Below are 20,214 nucleotides of genomic sequence, written 5' to 3' on the forward strand. Positions count from 1 at the left end.
ACATTTGAATGGCCCTTTTCCCCGGCTACATTCTTTATCTACAGTGTTTCTGGTGTATTTCTAGTGAGAACGAGGGTTATTTATGCTAAATGGCAATATTGATTCCTGGCGCAGAAAAAGAACATTGCCGAACTCGGGTACGACGAGAATGCAAATACTGATCAATGCTGATTTTGTAGCATTTTAGAGATGGAGTATTTTTTTTTCCCCCTATAAGATTATTTTAGTAGACTTTAAAAGTGGTGGCTTGTAGCCAGGTTTTGTTTACTTAAGAAACTATGAGAATTGATCTGTAGTTACATAACGTATAACTTTGTTGATTAAGGGACACTTTTCTATATTTACATTTTAGTCATTTAGCAGATGCCCTTATCCAGAGCAACTCATCCTTTCATCCTGAAGGGATACTGCAAGATTATTCTACATACCCAGAGTCAAATAAACCTGTAGATACCATGTCTACAGGTACTGCATGCAGAGACATAGAAATRGTATGCACGGGTTCATCTGACTCTGAGTAAGTAGTCAATTGTCAAAATCTCGCAGTATCCCTTTCAGATAGCAAGGTGAGACAACCACATATCACAGTCATAGTAAGTAAACAAATCCTCAATAAAACATCCGGCAGCAAAGTCCGTGCTGGTAGGAAAAGACAAATGTGAGTTTTAGTGATATTTCCGGATATTTGCAGTGGGAGTTTTTTCTGCGGTGTGCCAGTTGAGTTTCCCCCATTACCCACAGTGCATTCTGAAAGTATTCAGACATCTTGACTTTTTCCACATTTTGTTACGTTACAGCCTTATTCTAAAATTGATTTTTTTTATATATATAATTCTCAGCAATCTATACACAATACCCCATCATGACAAAGTGAAAACAGGTTTTTAGAAATCATTGCAAAAACTAGAAATATCTTATTTACTTAAGTATTCAGACCCTTTGCTATGAGATTCGAAATTGAGCTCAGGTGCATCCTGTTTCCATTGATCATCCTTGAGATGATTCTACAACTTGATTGGAGTCCACCTGTGGTGAATTCAATTGATTGGACATGATTTGAAACGGCACACTCCTGTCTATATAAGGTCCCACAGTTGACAGTGCATGTCAGAGCAAAAACCAAGCCATGGGGTCGAAGCAATTGTCTACAGGATTGTGTCAAGACACAGATCTGGGGAAGGGTACCAAAACATTTATGCATCATTGAAGGTCTCCAAGAACATAGTGGCCTCCATCATTCTTAAATGGAAGAAGTTTGGACCGACACATCAAGTTTGGAACCACCAAGATCTTCCTAGACCTGGCTGCCCGGACAAACTGAGCAATCGGGGGAGAAGGGCCTTGGTCAGGGAGGTGACCAACAACCCTATGGTCACTCTGACAGAGCTCTAGAGTTCCTCTGTGGAGATGGGAGAACCTTCCAGAAGGACAACCATCTCTGCAGCACTCCACCAATCAGGCCTTTATGGTAGAGTGGCCAGACAGAAGCCACTCCTCAGTAAAAGGCACAGGACAGCCGCTTGGAGTTTTCCAAAGGGCACATAAAGACTCTCAGACCATGAGAAACAAGATTCTCTGTTCTGATGAAACCAAGATTGAACTCTTTGGCCAGAATGCCAAGCTTCACGTCTGGAGGAAACCTGGCACCATCCCTACGGTGAAGCATGGTGGTGGCAGCCATCCTGCTGTGGGTATGTTTTTCAGAGGCAGGGACTGGGAAACTAGTCAGGATCGAGGGAAAGACAGAGAGATCCTTGATGAAAACCTGATCCAGAACGCTCAGGACCTCAGACTGGGGCAAAGGTTCCCCTTCTAACGGAACAACAACCCTAAGCACACAGCCAAGACAAGGCAGGAGTGGCTTCAGGACCAGTCTCTCAGACTTGAATCCGACCAAACACCTCTGGAGAGACTTGAAAATAGCTGTGCAGCAACACTCCCCATCCAACCTGACAGAGCTTGAGAGATTCTGCAGAGAAGAATGAGAGAAACTCCCCAAATACAGGTGTGCCAAGCTTGTAGTGTCATAACCAAGAAGTCTGGAGACTGTTATCGCTGCCAATACTTATGTAAATGTCATATTCCAGTTTTTTGTTTTTAATACATTTGCAAATATTTCTAAAAACCTGTTTTTGCTTTGTCATTATGGGGTATTGTGTGTAGATTGATGAGGGGAAAAAAACGATTTAATCCATTTTAGAATAAGGCTGTAACGTAACAAAATGTGGAAAAAGTGAAGGGGTCTGAATACTTTCCGAATGCACTGTATGCACASCCTGAAGGCAGCGAGTCTGGACTGGCCTATGAACTGCCAAGCAGAGCGGGGCATTGATGTGAAAAATGTGATTTTTGGAGGGCCGCTTCAATTTGACGTCCTGTTTCTGGTGGGAGGGACTGTGTGTGTGTGTGTGTGTGTGTACTGTGAGTGTCGTATGTGTGCCTTGTGTGTGTGTGTTTGCAGCGTATGCAGACCCAGTCCCTGCAGGATGTTAGGATAGAAATGTGACTGGAGGAGAGGAGAGCAGCAGTCAAGCTGTCACGTGGGCTATGTGTGCTGCTCGGAGCAGGAAGGCGGTCAAGGGCCAGGCTGTGTGAGTGTGTATGTGTGTGTGTGACAGTCTATGTGTGTGATATTGTGAGAGAAACTAGGTCACAATATCACAACGCGAGGAGGAGAGAGGGGGCAGAAAATACATTGTTTTATGGACAGAGACACAGTCAAGACGCTCAACGACTAAATATTTGCCATTGCCTGGAAGATTCGAAGGAAGGATGTCCTGTTGGTGTGTTTATGTGTTAGCTTAGCTGGCGTTAGAGCCGGTGCGGTTTCACCTAGATAGGAAGGGCTGTGTGTGTCTATTCCTGTGCCGGACACTTGGCCGGGCTCACTGCACTGTGTGGAGCTGGCCTCAGACCACGCTGAAGCAGACAGGAGAGAGGGATAAGAAGAGGAGTGTTGCTGGATCACCTACTACAAGWCTGCAGCCCTGTGAAAACCTGCAGGATCTGGCTGGCTTAATCCTACCTCTTTAAAAAAATAAATAAACAGTTCCTTTGAAGAAGGAGACTTATATAGTGTGGAATCATGGGAGTGCTGTTTTACCCTCGTCGTTAAGTGGAACCAGATTGGAGGAATTGCTGTTTGAGTGAAAAAGCCTTTGTGTGTTTTCAGCTTGATGAGTTGAAAAAGGACTGCAGCAGCATGACAATTAACTGTCAGTCCACGAGGAAAGACATCAACACTGTCGGTGAATCGATGTTAGTAATGACAGGGATACAGGCTTAACTAGATGGACAATCAAGGCAAAATAACATTGTTGTGGATGGAATCCCAGAGTCTCCAAACGAGACCTGGACGGAGTCTGAGGTGAAAGTGAGGAAAATGATTGAAGAGCTGCCGATAGATCATAAGAAGATTGAGGTGGAGTGCGCCCACAGGATTGAAAAACCTATCCAGGTGACAGACCCAGGTCGATAGTGCTAAAGTTCCTGAGGTACAAAGACAAGGTGGCTGTTATGGACAGTGCCAAGATCTTGAGAGGAACCGACATCGTCCTCAACGACGACTACTCTGAAACTGTGCGCCAGAGGCGAAGAGAACTGGTCCCAGCCATTAAAGCTGACAGAGAGCGTGGGGACATTGCTTACATCTGCTACGACAGGCTCGTTGTCCACCCTCCCACCCAAAAGCCTGAAAGGGGTGAGAGAACCAAGCAGAGGGGTTCATAGCCTAAGCCTCGCACCCGGATTGAGGCTTGCTTTGTTTGTGGTTTCCCACTTGATGCTTATCTCTGATAAGCTACCCAGGAAATGGCTAAAAAGAGCCCATATTAAAATAGGCAGCCTAAGAAATAAGGTTCATGAAATCAATAACTTGCTAACCGCAGATAACATTCATATATTAGCCATCGCTGAGACTCACTTTGATAATTCCTTTGACAACACAGCAGTAGCAATAGAGGGAAATAACATCTATAGAAGAGACAGGAATGCATATGGTGTCGCTGTATGTTTTCAGAGCCAAATTCCTGTGAACCTCAGAGGAGATCTTACGCCAAAGGTTGTCGAAGTGTTGTGGTTGGTTGCAGGTTCACCTGCCACATCTAAAGCTTATTMTTTTGGGGTGCTGCTATCGGCCTGCCAAATGCAAACAGTCAGTATTTGGATAATAMGTGTGAAACGCTTGATAGTGTATGTSATGTTAACAGACAGGTCTCTTTTCTGAGTGACCTGAATATWGACTGCTTCTCATTGAGTTGTCCGCTCGTAAAGAAGAAGCTCACTGTAACCAACGCCTGTCATCGAGTTCAGGTTATTAATCAAGCTACCGGGGTGTTTACAAACAGTCCAAGAACTATATCATCCATGTGTATTGATTATATTTGTACTAATTCTGCAGAACTTTGTCCTGAAGATGTATCCACACTCGTTGGATGTAGTAACCGCAATATAATAGCTTTATCCAGAAAAGCCAAAGTTCCAAAGGCAGGGCCTAAAATAGTGTATAAGAGATCATACTAAAAGTGTGGTAGTGATTCCTATGCTGAAGATATAAAGAAGATGGATGGGTCTGATGTGTGTAATGAGGAGAATCCAGACGCTGCACTTCAAGCATTTATGAAATTGCTCCTTCCAGCTATTGATGAACATGCACCTATTAAGAAAGTGACTGTTAGAACTGCTAAGGCACCGTGGGTCGATGAGGAGCTGAAGAACTGTATGGTTGAATGAGAAGGAAGCAAAAGGAGTGGGTAATGAGTGTCTGCACATCTGACTTGCTGACTTACTGCAAATTGAGAAATGATGTGACTAAACTCAACATAAAGAAGAAGAAACTAAATTATTTAAATTATGATGGGGGAAAAAAAGCTTTGGAGAACTTGAAATGAAATGATGGGCAGAAAGACAAATTCAACACTGTTTTTTATTGAATCAGATGACTCGTTCATCACAAAACTCTTTGATGTGACCGATTATTTTGAAAACTACTTCATTGGCAAACTCAGGCATGAAATGCCAACAACAAACTGTTGGCCATCATATGCATGCATAAAATGCCAAGAAAAGCAATGGCAATTAACATTTCATAAAGTTAGCGGGGAAGTGGATAAAACATTGTGGCTGGCCCTCAATAATTAGAAACCTGGTATTGACGACTTAGATGGGAAGCTGCTGAGGATGTTGGCGGAATATGTTGCCGTTCCTATTTCTCACATCTTCAAGATGAGCTCGGAGAAAAAAGTTTTCCCTCAGACCTGGAGGGAAGCTAATGTCATTCTGCTACCCAAGAATGGTAAAGCTCCCTTTTCTGGTTCTATCAGCAGACCAATAAGACTACTGCCAACTCTTAGCAAAATGTTGGAAATAATTGTGTTTGATCAGATACAATGTTATTTATCTATGAACAAACAGACCTTTAGCAGTCCTATAGAAAAGGGCGTTCTACATGTACTGCACTGGCACGAATACCTGCTGAAATAAATGGTTTAATAAGAAGATGGTGGGAGCTGTACTGTTAGATTTCGGTGTAACCTTTGATACTATTGACCATAATCTGTTAGCGGAAAAACGGACGTGTTACGGCTTTACGCCCTCTGCCACACCCTATGCCAAAGAGTTGCAGTTAGTTTCAGAATGGGTGGGAAGCCATAAACTAGTCCTGAATATATCGAAGACTAAGAGCATAGTATTTCGTACTAATCATTCCTTAAGCTGTAGACCTAAGCTGGATTTGGTTATGGAAAATGTGGCTATAGAACATATATATATAGAGCCATGATAGCATAGAACTCCCTGCCATTTCAAATCACTCAAGCAAGCAGCAAAAGTAGCTTTAAAGAAAAAACGCACATCACAGCACAACATCTCTGACCTAAATTGCAGTAGCATGTCCCTCTGTAGCACATCTGGTGTTTGGGTTAAAGTTCAAGATAAGATGTGCCTTTGGCATCAGGATATCAGGGCCTGCTGAGAGGAAGCGATTGTAAGCAACGACCTCGGTAGAGTAAGGAGGTACTCCTCCGTAATGCGATGTGATAGTCTCAAAAGAAATCACATTTGATTTGTCACGTGCTTTGTAGACAACACGTGTGGACTAACCGTGAGATGCTTACGTCCCAACAATGCAGAGAGAAAGAAAATGGAGAAATAATAGCAAAGTAAAACACGTAATAATAAAAGTAATAATAAATACACAATGACTAACGATAACTTGGCTATATACACGGGGTACCAGTAGCGAGTCGTTGTGCAGGGGTACGAGGAAATAATGCCAGGTACTCTGGTAAGCTTACTGTTATTCAGGAGAGCAACGTTTAATAGAAGTGTATGAAAGTGTATTCTTATTTTGTGTTTGACTGGTGGATGCTGCTGGGTGGGTGTGGTGCGGGGAATGAAAATGGAAAGGCAAAACAAGTTTCTGAGAACCGGAGGAAACTCCATAAGAGAACCGGAGGAAACTCCGTAAGAGAACCGGAGGAAACTCCGTAAGAGAACCGGAGGAAACTCCGTAAGAGTACCGGAGGAAACTCCGTAAGAGAACCGGAGAAAAATCCGCAAGAACCGGAGGAAACTCCATATCAAGGGGAATTTATTCATTTTATGAATAAGTCCAGAGGACACGCACTATATCTTAGCTAACCCTTTACGGGTGGTAGACTGTAACACATTACACTATATCTTAGCTAACCCTTTACGGGTGGTAGACTGTAACACAATTAACCTATATCTTAGCTAACCTTTACGGGTGGTAGACTGTAACACATTACACTATATCTTAGCTAACCCTTTACGGGTGGTAGACTGTAACACATTACACTATACTTTAGCTAACCCTTTACGGGTGGTAGACTGTAACACATTACACTATATCTTAGCTAACCTTTACGGGTGGTAGACTGTAAACATTACACTATACTTAGCTAACCTTTACGGGTGGTAGACTGTAACACATTACACACTATATCTTAGCTAACCTTTACGGGTGGTAGACTTAACACATTACACTATCTTAGCTAACCCTTTACGGGTGGTAGACTGTAACACATTACACTACTACCTTAGCTAACCCTTATACGGGTGGTAGACTGTAACACATTACACTATACCTTAGCTACCCTTTACGGGTGGTAGACTGTAACACATTACACTATATCTTAGCTAAGCCTTTACGGGTGGTAGACTGTAACACATTACACTATACCTTCGCTAACCCTTTACGGGTGGTAGACTGTAACACATTACACTATATCTTAGCTAACCTTTACGGGTGGTAGACGTAAACACATTACACTATACCTTAGCTACATTTACGGGTGGTAGGTTGTAACACATTAACTATATCTTAGCTAACCTTTTACGGGTGGTAGACTGTAACACATTACACTATACTTTAGCTAAGCCTTTACGGGTGGTAGACTGTAACACATTAAAACCTTAGCTAACCCTTTACGGGTGGTAGACTATAACACATTACATATATCTTAGCTAACCCTTTACGGGTGGTAGACTGTAACACATTACACTACACCTTAGCTAACCCTTTACAGGTGGTAGACTGTAACACATTACACTATACCTTAGCTAACCCTTTACGGGTGGTAGACTGTAACACATTACACTACACCTTAGCTAACCCTTTACAGGTGGTAGACTGTAACACATTACACTATCCTTAGCTAACCCTTTACGGGTGGTAGACTGTAACACATTACACTACACCTTAGCTAACCTTTTACGGTGGTAGACTGTAACACATTACACTAATATCTTAGCTAACCCTTTACGGTGGTAGACTGTAACACATTACACTATACCTTAGCTAACCCTTTACGGGTGGTAGACTGTAACACATTACACTACACTTAGCTAACCCTTTACGGGTGGTAGACTGTAACACATTACACTATATCCTTAGCTAACCCTTTACGGGTGGTAGCCTGTACCACATTACACTACACCTTAGCTAACCCTTTACGGTGGTAGACTGTAACACATTACACCTATATTCTTTTAGCTAACCTTTACGGGGGTAGACTGAACACATTACAGCTATCTGCTAACCTTTACTGTGGTGATAAAAGCAGAAACACATTTACACTATATCGTTAAGCTTAACCTTTACGGGGGGTAGACTGTAACACATTACACTAATATCTTAGCTAACCTTTACGGGTGGTAGACTGTAACACATTACACTATACCTTAGCTAATTAACCTTTAGGGTGGTAGACTGTAACACATTACATCCTATACTTAGCTAACCCTTTACGGGTGGTAGACTGAACACATTACACTATATCTTAGCTAACCTCTTTCCGGGTGGTAGACTGTAACACATTACACTATACCTTAGCTAACCCTTTACGGGTGGTAGACTGTAACACATTACACTATATCTTAGCTAACCTTTACGGGGGTAGTAGACTGTAACACATTACACTATATCTTAGCTAACCCTTTACGGGTGGTAGACTGTAACACATTACACTATACTTAGCTAACCCTTTACGGGTGGTAGACTGTAACACATTACACTATACCTTAGCTAACCCTTTACGGGTGGTAGCTGTAACACATTACTACTATATCTTAGCTAACCTTTACGGGTGGTAGACTGTAACACATTACACTATACTTACGCTAACCTTACGGGTGGTAGACTGTAACACATTCACCTATATCTTAGCTAACCCTTTACGGGTGGTAGACTGTAACACATTACACTATACTTAGCTAAGCTTACGGGTGGTAGATGTAACACATTACACTATACTTAGCTAACCCTTTACGGGTGGTAGACTGTAAAACATTACAACTATATCTTAGCTAACCTGCCTTTTACGGGTGGTGACTGTAACACATTACAATACCTTAGCTAACCCTTTACGGGTGGTAGACTGTAACACATTACACTATATCTTAGCTAACCCTTTACGGGTGGTAGACTGTAACACATTACACTACACCTTAGCTAACCCTTTACGGTGGTAGCTGTAACACATTACACTATACCTTAGCTAACCCTTTACGGGGTGGTAGACTGTAACACATTACACTCATCCTTAGCTAACCCTTTACAGGTGGTAGACTGTAACACATTACACTATATCTTAGCTAACCCTTTACGGTGGTAGACTGTAACACATTACACTATCACTTAGCTAACCCTTTACGGTGGTAGACTGTAACACATTACACTATATCTTAGCTAACCCTTTACGGGTGGTAGACTGTAACACATTACATATACCTTAGCTAACCCTTTACGGGTGGTAGACTGTAACACATTACACTACACCTTAGCTAACCCTTTACGGGTGGTAGACTGTAACACATTACACTATATCTTAGCTAACCCTTTACGGGTGGTAGACTGTAACACATTACACTACCTTAGCTAACCCTTTACGGTGGTAGACTGTAACACATTACACTATATCTTAGCTAACCCTTTACGGGTGGTAGACTGGACACATTACACTATATCTAGCTAACCCTTTACGGGTGGTAGACTGTAACACATTACACTATATCTTAGCTAACCCTTTACGGGTGGTAGACTGGACATCATACACTATATTTCTTAGCTAACCCTTTACGGGTGGTAGACTGTAACACATTACACTATATCTTAGCTAACCCTTTACAGGTGGTAGACTGGAACACATTACACTATATTGGTTAATCTGGTAAAACATTTGAATTTCTTCTATATGTGGATAATACTATCATGTAAGCAATTGCCCGACTGCTGACCTGGCTGTGACAAGGTTTTTACTGATTTAAAACACATACTTCAAGTTCTCGTAAGATTGTCTCAGATGGATCACTTATGGGATGGTTCTATAATCAAACGAGTCCCCGTATACATTGACAATGATTTACCGTTTATAAAGAGATACGACTGAGCTTGTTAAGAAACAAATCTTGTCTCTCTAGGAATCAGATTTTGTTAAGAAACGTAAGATTTAAAGTGGGCTTTTTTTACAGAGACAAATCTTGTCTCTAGGAATCAGATTTTGCGGTCAACTTTTCTACCTGTTCTTGATTATGATACTATTGCAGCTGCCTCTTCTCTTACACTCTTGGATTTTCATAGTGCCCTTCACTGTTTTATTACTCTTCACTGTATTCTTTACCAACATGTTGGCTGGACCTCTTTGAAGTCACGTAGATCACACCGAACACTCCCATCTTACCTAACATCACTGTTAGGATTGAAAATGACAAGTCATCAAGCCCGTTCACAGGGTTGGTTAGCTCTGAAGACTCCTTTGGTGTCTAGAGAGTTAGGTAAATCAGACTTTAATTTCCTTGCACCTTACGTGTGGAATTATCTTACAATACACTTTCAAATTGGAGGAATTGGTGCCTCTAGGGCATTTCAGACAGTTTTCAGAAAACCTTTTCACTGAAGAATGTGTCTGTTTCTTATGATTGTGTTGAACTTTTCATGTATTGTTGCATATAATACCGTGTATTTTGATGTGTATATGAATGTGTAGTTTATTGTATTTTGATGTGTGGTGTGGTGCTATACAGGGCTTCTCCTGGAAAAGAGACCTTGATCTCAGCATCGACTTCCTGTCAAAATAAAGGTTAAATAAAAATACCTAGACGTGAAGACGGACATAAGTGAAGCCCATCTGATGATAATTATGATTCTGTTGGAGTGATGGATCTCTAAAAAGTCCACGTACGTAGCTAAAGTGAAGGATTAAATTCAAACTTTATCTGGAGGAAACTTCAACGCGGTTGCTGAGGTAAGGGATTAAATTAAAGCCGTTAACGGGGAGAAAACTCCATCTGTAGCTCATTTATGAACGGAATAGCACAGTTGCTAGGGTGAAAACTGTGGTTGAAGCCTTAGCTGGAGGAATTGTTGCATTTCCATTGTTTTCGTTGCACTTGCATTCCATAACATCTATGAATCACATTATTATTAATAGACTTGACGTCAAATGGGAGAACCAAGGACACAGGTGGCTCTTAATGTTGTGAAAGTCATCCTAGTGTTTACAGAACAACTGGTTCTGAGAGATTAGGATCAGGACCTACAAGTTKAACAGTAAGTAAATGTTAGAAAATGGATGGCTGCAGTGTAGCTGTTATTATGAGTACATGTTGTATGGATTGCTAAGGCATAAGAATATGAAAGTGTGTTATTCTTATTTTAAATGTACAGTATGTGGTTCTGTACCTGTCTATTAATGTTATGTATTATGTAATTTTATGTACTTCTGTCCTTCAGCTGTAATTGACTATTAATGTTGTGTATTATGTGATGTTTTATGTTTTGTGTGGACCCCAGGAAGAGTAGCTTTGGCTGTAGCTAATGGGGATCCTAATATAACACTAAATACTCCAGTCAACACCAGTGGAGGGTGCTGAGGGGAGGACGGCTCATAATAATGGCTGGTATGGAGCAAATGGAATGGCATCAAACACATGGAAACCATGGAAACCATGTCTTTGATGGATTTGATACCATTCTGCTCCAGCCATTACCACGAGYCCGTCCTCAACAATTAAGGTGCCACCAACATCTTGTGGTCAACACGTCTCTGTGTGTGTCTCAAATTGCACCCTATTCCCTATATATTGCACTACTTTTAACCAGAGCCCTATGGGCCGTTGTCAACGGTAGTGCACTATAAAGGAATTAGGGTACGATTTGGGACACATACTCTGAGTCTAGGTGAAGAAGTTTGAACAACACTGCTACTCTTCGCTAACTCAGGCAGGTCTAGTGAAGTATAGGTCTGGAAGCTGGTGTGTCCCCCTCTGTCCCCCTGTTCAAATCAATCTGAATTGTTTTCCTTTGTCTTTCCAGGTGTGGGGACCCTCCAGAGGACCTCCAGCCAGCGCAATGCCATGACGTACCAAAGAAGCAACTATGCTCTGAACTCGACAGCCTCGTACGCCGAGCCCTACCGCTCTGCCCAGTACCGGCCCTCTGAGGGCAATTACGCCCGGCAGCCAGTCGTCATGGACGACGGGACCACCCGCTCGCCCTCCATAGACAGCATCCAGAAGGACCCAAGGTAAGCAGGTCAATAAGCACTAGGGTCGTATTCATGACTGCACACCGTAGCAAAACGTTCTACAGCAAAAACAAAACATAAACTTTGGTTTCTTATTGGATGAATCCCGGTAGATCCCTCCCCGTTTCGGCCCGTTTGCTTCCGTTTGGTACCTACTGAATATGACCCACTGGCACTAACAGTGCTTACTGGGCTCCTATATAGTGCTGGGTCAACATTAGTGTCCTCTTACTAGTCAAACAGAAAGCCTCCCTGGGCAGACATCCAGAGCCTTAGCCATTAAGCTACACGGCTACACGTACCACTCTACAATGGACCCTCAGATTCAGTGGACTGCTGCGTCTGCTCTTGCTACGGAGGCATGTGTACTATGTTTTTTGACCCGGAGCACCAAACCCCTCACCCGGCACGTAGGGAGCGCTGTTCACACCCCTGTGTGTTGCTCTAGCTGAGAGCGGTAGCAAAGTCTGTGTTGCACTGAGGTCAGATCGGTGTGCGCCCCAAATGACACCCTATTCCCTATATATTGCACTACTTTTGTCACTACTAGTGCACTATAAAGGGAATAGGGTGCCATCTGGGACATATTCCGAGGCGGGGCTAAAAGAGTCTGAGAGAAACATGTTCCTGCATCAACTGGGTCTCAACTCCGTACCAGGGGAAATGTAGCCAGGGGGTTGGTATTGTCTGTTTGTGCCCCTCCCCTCCAGGGTCGTTTAGATTATAATAGTATTTGATTTGATTGGTGTCTTGCTTCATGTGGCACACACCGATGCAAGGAGCATTACAGCCTGCGCCTCAGACATCAATACAAGTCTGTCACGATGAGGACGTGGTGTACCTCACGTTGCTACTGTCTCACTTCCATTTCTTTCGTTTCCTCCGTTTCCTCCGTTTGTCAGAAAGCCAACGTGAAACACACRCGCTGAAATAGACGCAGACTTTGTAATCTATGCTTTTCTCTTGTCGTAAGGTTCATGGATTCCAGTAGAAAATTCTAGTAGACGTCATTGATATGGGCCTTGCAGATGAAATGAATGAAGCTCTATTAACYGGGAGAAGCTCATGGCAGTGATTGTCCACAAGGCAAGACATACCTTTTAGAGTCTTCCAAATGAAACTCCCCCAGTGAAGTATCTTCCTTTATATTGGGAGAAAAGCAATAATCCTGGAGTGTAAATAGCCGTTGATGTCATTTCCTTATTGCAGTGTCCCAGCCCTGTGGTAAGGGGGAATAGTTGTTGCGTGATGTCATCATAGTGATATGTTCGTGTTTGTGTGTGTGTCTGTCCCCCTGTCTCTCTATCCCCCTATCCCTCTGTTCCCCTGTCTATCGGTCTCTCTGTCCCCTATCCCTCTCTCTGTCTCTCTTTCTCCCTGCCTTTCTGTCCACCTGTCTCTCTTTCCCTCGGTCTCCCTGTCTCTACGTCTCCCTGTCTGTCTGTGTGTCTGATATCTCTCTTTCTGTGTCTGTGTTCCAGGGAGTTTGCGTGGCGTGACCCTGAGCTGCCTGAGGTGATTCATATGCTGCAGCACCAGTTCCCCTCGGTGCAGGCCAACGCCGCCGCATACCTGCAGCACCTGTGCTTCGGAGATAATCGAGTCAAGGCTGAGGTACGTATGCACCACCGCTCTCCCCTGCTCCACATATCCTTCATCAGTGCCCAGATTGCAGTTCGCTGTGACGTGCTGCCCATCCCGAAGGGGGTGAATCTCACCTGAATTTCCTCGATTCCTCACGTCCTCTCTCCTCGTCTTCATCTCAAAGTACAAAGGAGGCTTCTATCGGATCTTCTCTGATGCGTTATAAGGAGGAGGTAAGCAGAGCAGATGCGAGGAATCAAGGAAATACAATTGAGATTCCCCCAGGGAGTGAGAGGACTGTTTTTGCAGAGGCTCTCTCCTTCTGTCTCTCTCTCTCTCCCTGACTGGGGTGGGTTGGGCTTACCACTCCATTCCCCTCCAGCTCCCTCTGGATTTTCACGGCTCAACAGGGTGCTGGTACTGCTGCCGGAGTCATCGGCTGAAAAAGCTGATCTCAGAATCAGCAGGGGCTTCATAGCACTTAACCTATAGTGAGAAACACACACTTTACCGCACACACACACTAACACGTTTGTTTTACTATCCTTGTGGSGACCAAACTATTGATTCCCATTCAAAATCCTATTTTCCCTAACCCATAGCCCTAAACCTTTAACCTAACCCATAGCCCTAAACCTTTATCCTAACCCATAGCCCTAAACCTTTAACCTAACCCTAGCCCTAACCTTTAACCTAACCCATAGCCCTAAAACCTTTAACCTAACCCATAGCCCTAACCTTTAACCTAACCCTAACCCATAGCCCTAAACCTTCTAACTAACCTAACCCTAACCATAAGCCCTAAACGCTTTAACCTAACCTTAACACATAGCCCTAAACCTTTAGCCTAACCCTAACCCATAGCCCTAAACCTTTAACCTAACCTTAACCCATAACCCTAAACCTTTAACCTAACCCATAGCCCTAAACCTTTAACCTAACCCTAACCCATAGCCCTAAACCTTTAACCTAACCCATAGCCCTAACCTTGACCACTAACCCTAATTGTAACCCTAAATCTAACCCTTAAGCCTAAAATAGCCTTTTTCCTTATGGGGACTGGCGAAATGTCCTGACTTGTCCAAAATGTTCCTTGTTTTACTATCCTTGTGAGGACGTAAAAAATAAATCTATTCATCTAAGTTTATTGGTCACACAGTTCAGCAGATGTTATAGCGGGTGCAGCGAAACGCTTACAGGATGATACTAACGCTTACAGTATGTTACTAACTCTTACAGTATGTTACTAACTCTTACAGTATGTTACTAGCTCCTAACAATGCAGGAAAATGTCAAACAGGTACACAAATAATCAATACAAATAAAAAAGCAGAAAGAACAACAGGAAATCAAGAAATGTCTAAACGAATCCAATTTTAACAACCCAAATAGCACTGCAACAGTGATCCAAATGCAGTCTATATGTATCTACACTGGATGAATTTACACTAGACCTACTAGGAATGATAAGTACAGCAGTAGATATATTAGCATGAGCTTTGCCGAGAATCCAGTATATGAATACATATGTGGCGGAGTGTATAAACAGTGTAACTAAAGTTCAATGTACAGCAGTAGATATATTAGCATGAGCTTTGCCGAGATTCCAGTATATGAATACACTACAAAACCCCATAGCAAAATGGATACAATTGCAGGAAATATACAGTATATGTATGTAAATAGAAAAGGTGTGTACATCAATAGTTATATAGGATGAGCCATGACTAGAATAGAGTATATACATAGGAAGTGGGTAAAACAGTGTGTAAACATGATTAAAGTGAGCAGTGTTCCATGACTATGTACATAAGGCAGCAGTCTCTAAGGTGCAGTGTAGAGTACCGGGTGGTAGCTGGCTAATGACAGTGTCTGAGGTTTAGGGCAGGGTGGAGGGTGCCTAGTGGTGCCTCTTCATCAGTCAGATGGCCGGGAGGTAGAAGCTGTTTATCAGTCTCTCGGTCCCAGCTTTGATGCACCTGTCTCCGCCTTCGAGATGGTAGCGGGGGGAACAGGCCGGGGCTCGACTATTGGTCCCAAGAAGGATAGTAAAACCAAAAGCACACAGCCACAGACACGCACGCACGCGCACACACAATGAAGAATTACTTTTTATTTTTTATTAAGACAAACACACACACACACACACACACACACACACACAACACACACCACACACACACCACACACACACACACACACACACACACACACACACACACACACCACACACACACCACACACACACACACACACACACACACAGTATCTCTTTCTGTGTGTGTTCTGTCTCTCTCACTCTCTCTCTCTCTCGGTCACACACTCATACATTACGAAGACACCCATTTCAAGTATTTCAAGGAAAGAACATTGAGTCTTTTCTAGGTTTTGATAAGAGGCAACTGTCAGCTCTGCAGATGTGTTTTATTTTCTTCTTTCCCACAGGTGCAGAAAGTCAACACGTTGAAATCTATTCATACGTCGAAAGATGCATGAGAATGCTGTTGTTTACTTCATCTCTTTAAGTTACTGCAGTACTTGCACTATGAGTTTCAGACCTTGTATCCACCCTATAGTTTAGGCATTCTATGTGAACACTAAAGATGTGCATGACATTTTCCATATTTCCTTCATCTGGTATGAAGAAAGCTATTCTCTCCGCATCCCGGCTTAGCTACATCAATAAATTCAAAGCCTAGATTTTGTAATGGAGACCATCATCTTACCTTATAATATCCATCCACCTTAGAATATTCCCCCTGTTTGCTGTGGAATCCAATCCGTTTGTGTTCAGGGCATTCTTAATGACACTCCATAACCCCACCTCTGCAGGTGTGCCGTCTAGGGGGCATCAAGCACTTGGTGGACCTACTAGATCACAAAACCCTAGAGGTCCAGAGGAACGCCTGTGGTGCTCTGAGGAACCTGGTCTACGGGAAAGCTACGGACGACAACAAGGTGGCCGTGAGAAACGCAGGTGGCGTCCCCGCTCTGCTCAGACTGCTGAGGAAGACTGTGGACGCTGAAGTGAGGGAGCTGGTCACGGGTAAGAGAGAGTGTGTGTGTGTGTGTGCGCTTGTATGTGTGTGTGTGTGTGTGTGTGTGTGTGTGTGCGCTTGTATGTGCGTGGTGAATTCACACCGAGTATGTCTGTGTGCGTGCACGTGTGTATGAGCTTGCGTGCATGCATAGTGAATTCGCTCTGTGCTCACGTGCGCTTGCATATGTGTGTGTGTCTCTCTGCCTCTCTGGGTGAGAAAGCTGTGTTCCTTTCAAATGGCCTCTTTAACTCTGAACCCCCGTGGACCGGGCCTTTCCACACCACAGCTCTGTGTGCTATTCTCTTGCTCTCTGCCATCTGGCGTATTCACAAAGGTCACATTTCCACAGTTCCATGTTGTTCCACTCATTCATTATTCAGTGACGCTTGCATGAATCAGATCCACGGTAGATCCACTCCAGGGTTTTTGTGAGACAGGAACATTACTACACAACCTAAAGTAGAGCTGTTCAATTATTCACCTTCTCGCCTTCTCGCCTGCCTGCCCGTCCTCCCCTTCACCAGTCAATTGGCATGAGTTACTGGCTGTGTCCCATCTGGCACCCTGTTCCCTATATAGAGCACTACTGCTGACCGGCCCTGGTGACAAGTAGTGCACTATGAAGGGAAAAGCCTCTGTGCATGCTAGTCTGGTCGCTAGTCGCTGTCGTTCATAGCAGGGGGGCGGAGTCCCTCGCTAGCCTACCCTGGGTCGTGTTCGGTAGACACGAAATGGGCGATGGCGCTCTAGAAACGGAGGAGGGTACTGCCTGAACTTTCCAATGAGAACACAAATTTTTCCGTTCGCCGTTTTAAAACGTCAGATGTTTTTTTTTAATGCCTTGAACAGGGGCCTTGGGATGGGGAGATCAGAGATTCAGTTGCTGCTAGTTGTGTGATCACAAACCGACCTTGCCGTTTGAGCGGACACTCGTTTCCCAGTGCACACGGTGCAGTTTTTCGCGCGTGGCTGGAGCTCTGCAAACAGGGTATAAATCCAAGTTGTTTAGGATCAAGGAGGAGTATTACAGAAATAAGCCAAGATGTTTGGCTCCCAGGTGGCTGAATCAGCTGTTTGTATACAGCTCAGCTCCTGCTCTACTCGGTCTCTCGCCATAGCTCAGGTTACAGTGTAATGGGTCCTTCAGGCTACCAATACACGGGGAGCGCCAGCAAAATGCAACGTCCATTTGCTCCTTTCTGTAGCAATACATTGTGGAAGTGAAGTGGAGATATGGCTTGAGTCTCATGCGATGTTCCCTCCACAACAAAATCCCGCACTGAGCAAATTTCCTGTTTGCTGAGCGCGAAGTTGAACATTGTGAAGATTCTGTACAACATCCGGTGCGCGTTGACTGTGAACACTGAGGCTGTACCCGCTTTAAGTTCGTTTTAACAGTGGCCAAGTAGGCTACTGTGGCTATTTGACCATAATGTAGGCCTACCAGAGTGGGCTACCATCAAAAACAATGGAGAAAATGCATCCCGTAACATTTTAACATGGAAATWGGCTGTTCTATGACTGAAMATGTTGTTGTGTTGTTTGATGCAAGAAGCTACTTTACAAAATACAATACATTATTATTCCCATACCATTATTACAGAGAATCAGACAAATGATGCTGCCCTCTGCCTATTGGCTACTTAGCTTATTCAAGCCTGTCTCAAAATACAACACTGCCCCTTTAAGACATATAAAAAGCTATTTTCCTGACTGACTTTTCGAAGATGTCTAGAAATGTACACGATTTGTGCTCTTGTAGGAAGCAATCCCTCCCCTATTGCTGACTACAAATGATCTATAACTGAGCTAATAACTCATTAACTAGCAAAGGATATGAACAAAATGTGCACACGTGGCTACATGCAGCTCTCACTTTGATCTGAAAACAAATCTACTCACATCTACTCATGCTGTGTAGAGTAAGGCTGAGTCGTATGTACGTGGCAAAGCAATAGAATCCTACTCCGATGTATTCTGCCTACAACAAAATCTCTTGCATAGTTCGTTTTGTTTCGCTATGTTGCGTTGAAAGTGGCTAATATTGCGTTGATTCGATCCCAATTGCCCACAGTGAAGGGAAACATTGATAGTGTTAACTAAGGAGGAAAACTCTAGAAAGTTGCGGGAAGTTCAATCTCGTGCTTCTCTGTGCGGGCTGATATATCTTCTGTGTGGCTGTCCCAAGGAGGGAGCATTGGTCTCATGTGTCAATCAAGTTGGTGTTTGTTTCGTTCTTCTCCAAGGAAAAGGAAGAGCCGGTTCTTCTTAGAGTCTCCTAAGCCCTGATAGGGCGAATTACAGAACTAACCCATCAGAACCACATGCAGCCCATAACAGAATGGATTATGGGGGATGGGACGACTGGCATTACAGTCACTTCTAGCCAGTCTTTTCCGTTGTCATTCAAAAGAGAGGCCAGTTCGAGGCAGATGTGTGTCACACAAATCTTGGACTAAATTGCTTTGACCTGTCGTGAGCACTCTTTACGACTGCGTGTGTTGTAAAACCTCGGCAGCATGGTTAATTGGCAGTGGAAGACCCAGAATGCTTAGCATTAGAGAAGGTCATCGATCACAGTGTCACCTCTGGATAATCACAACCAATCAGTATAATCCACAGGAGGAGATTTCAGTTCTCTTCCTACTGGCCACAGCCAATGGGCTGATTGGAACCGACACGACTTACTCTCCAATTACCCTCCGACATATTTCTTCCCTTGGAAGCACGGTTGGCGTTGTAATTTAACCTTGTTTTTTAAGTGACATGTCCTGTATGTCTGTGTCTCAAATGRCACCCAGAGCTCTGGTAAAAAGTACTACACTGTGTAGGGAATCAAATCAAATTAATTTGTCACATGCGCCGAATACAACAGGTGTAGTAGTAGACCTTACAGTGAAATGCTTACTTACAAGCCCTTAACCAACAAGGTCGTTTTAAGAAAAGTGTTAAGTCAAAAATAGATAAGTCAAAAAATTCAAATGTAATAATTAAAGAGCAGAAGTTAAATAACAGTAGCGAGGCTATATACAGGGGGTACCGGTACAGAGTCAATGTGCGGGGGCACAGGTTAGTCGAGGTAATTTAGGTAATATGTACAGTGGGGCAAAAAAGTATTTAGTCAGCCACCAATTGTGCAAGTTCTCCCACTTAAAAAGATGAGAGAGGCCTGTAATTTTCATCATAGGTACACTTCAACTATGACAGACAAAATGAGAAAAAAATATATCCAGAAAATCACATTGTAGGATTTTTTATGAACATTTTTTTGCAAATTATGGTGGAAAATAAGTATTTGGTCAATAACAAAAGTTTATCTCAATACTTTGTTATATACCTTTGTTGGCAATGACAGAGGTCAAATGTTTTCTGTAAGTCTTCACAAGGTTTTCACACACTGTTGCTGGTATTTTGGCCATTCCTCCATTGCAAGATCTCCTCTAGAGCAGTGATGTTTGGGGCTGCTGCTGGGCAACACGGACTTTCAACTCCTCTCCAATATTTTTTATGGGGTTTGAGATCTGGAGACTGGCTAGGCCACTCCA

General features: G+C 43.3%; 1 protein-coding gene across 1 annotated transcript in view; it reads left to right on the plus strand.

The window, feature by feature from the left end:
• The window catches only part of LOC111959435 (plakophilin-4), a 120,950-nt gene that overhangs the window by 78,307 nt on the left and 22,429 nt on the right, over positions 1-20,214 (plus strand). The window contains exons 9-11 of the mRNA XM_070437725.1: positions 11,834-12,044; positions 13,526-13,658; positions 16,461-16,674. Of these exons, the coding sequence (XP_070293826.1) occupies positions 11,834-12,044; positions 13,526-13,658; positions 16,461-16,674 (558 nt within the window). The remainder of the gene's footprint in view (positions 1-11,833; positions 12,045-13,525; positions 13,659-16,460; positions 16,675-20,214) is intronic.

The sequence above is a fragment of the Salvelinus sp. IW2-2015 genome, linkage group LG36 (genome assembly GCF_002910315.2).
Source record: "Salvelinus sp. IW2-2015 linkage group LG36, ASM291031v2, whole genome shotgun sequence".
Lineage (NCBI taxonomy): Eukaryota > Metazoa > Chordata > Actinopteri > Salmoniformes > Salmonidae > Salvelinus > Salvelinus sp. IW2-2015.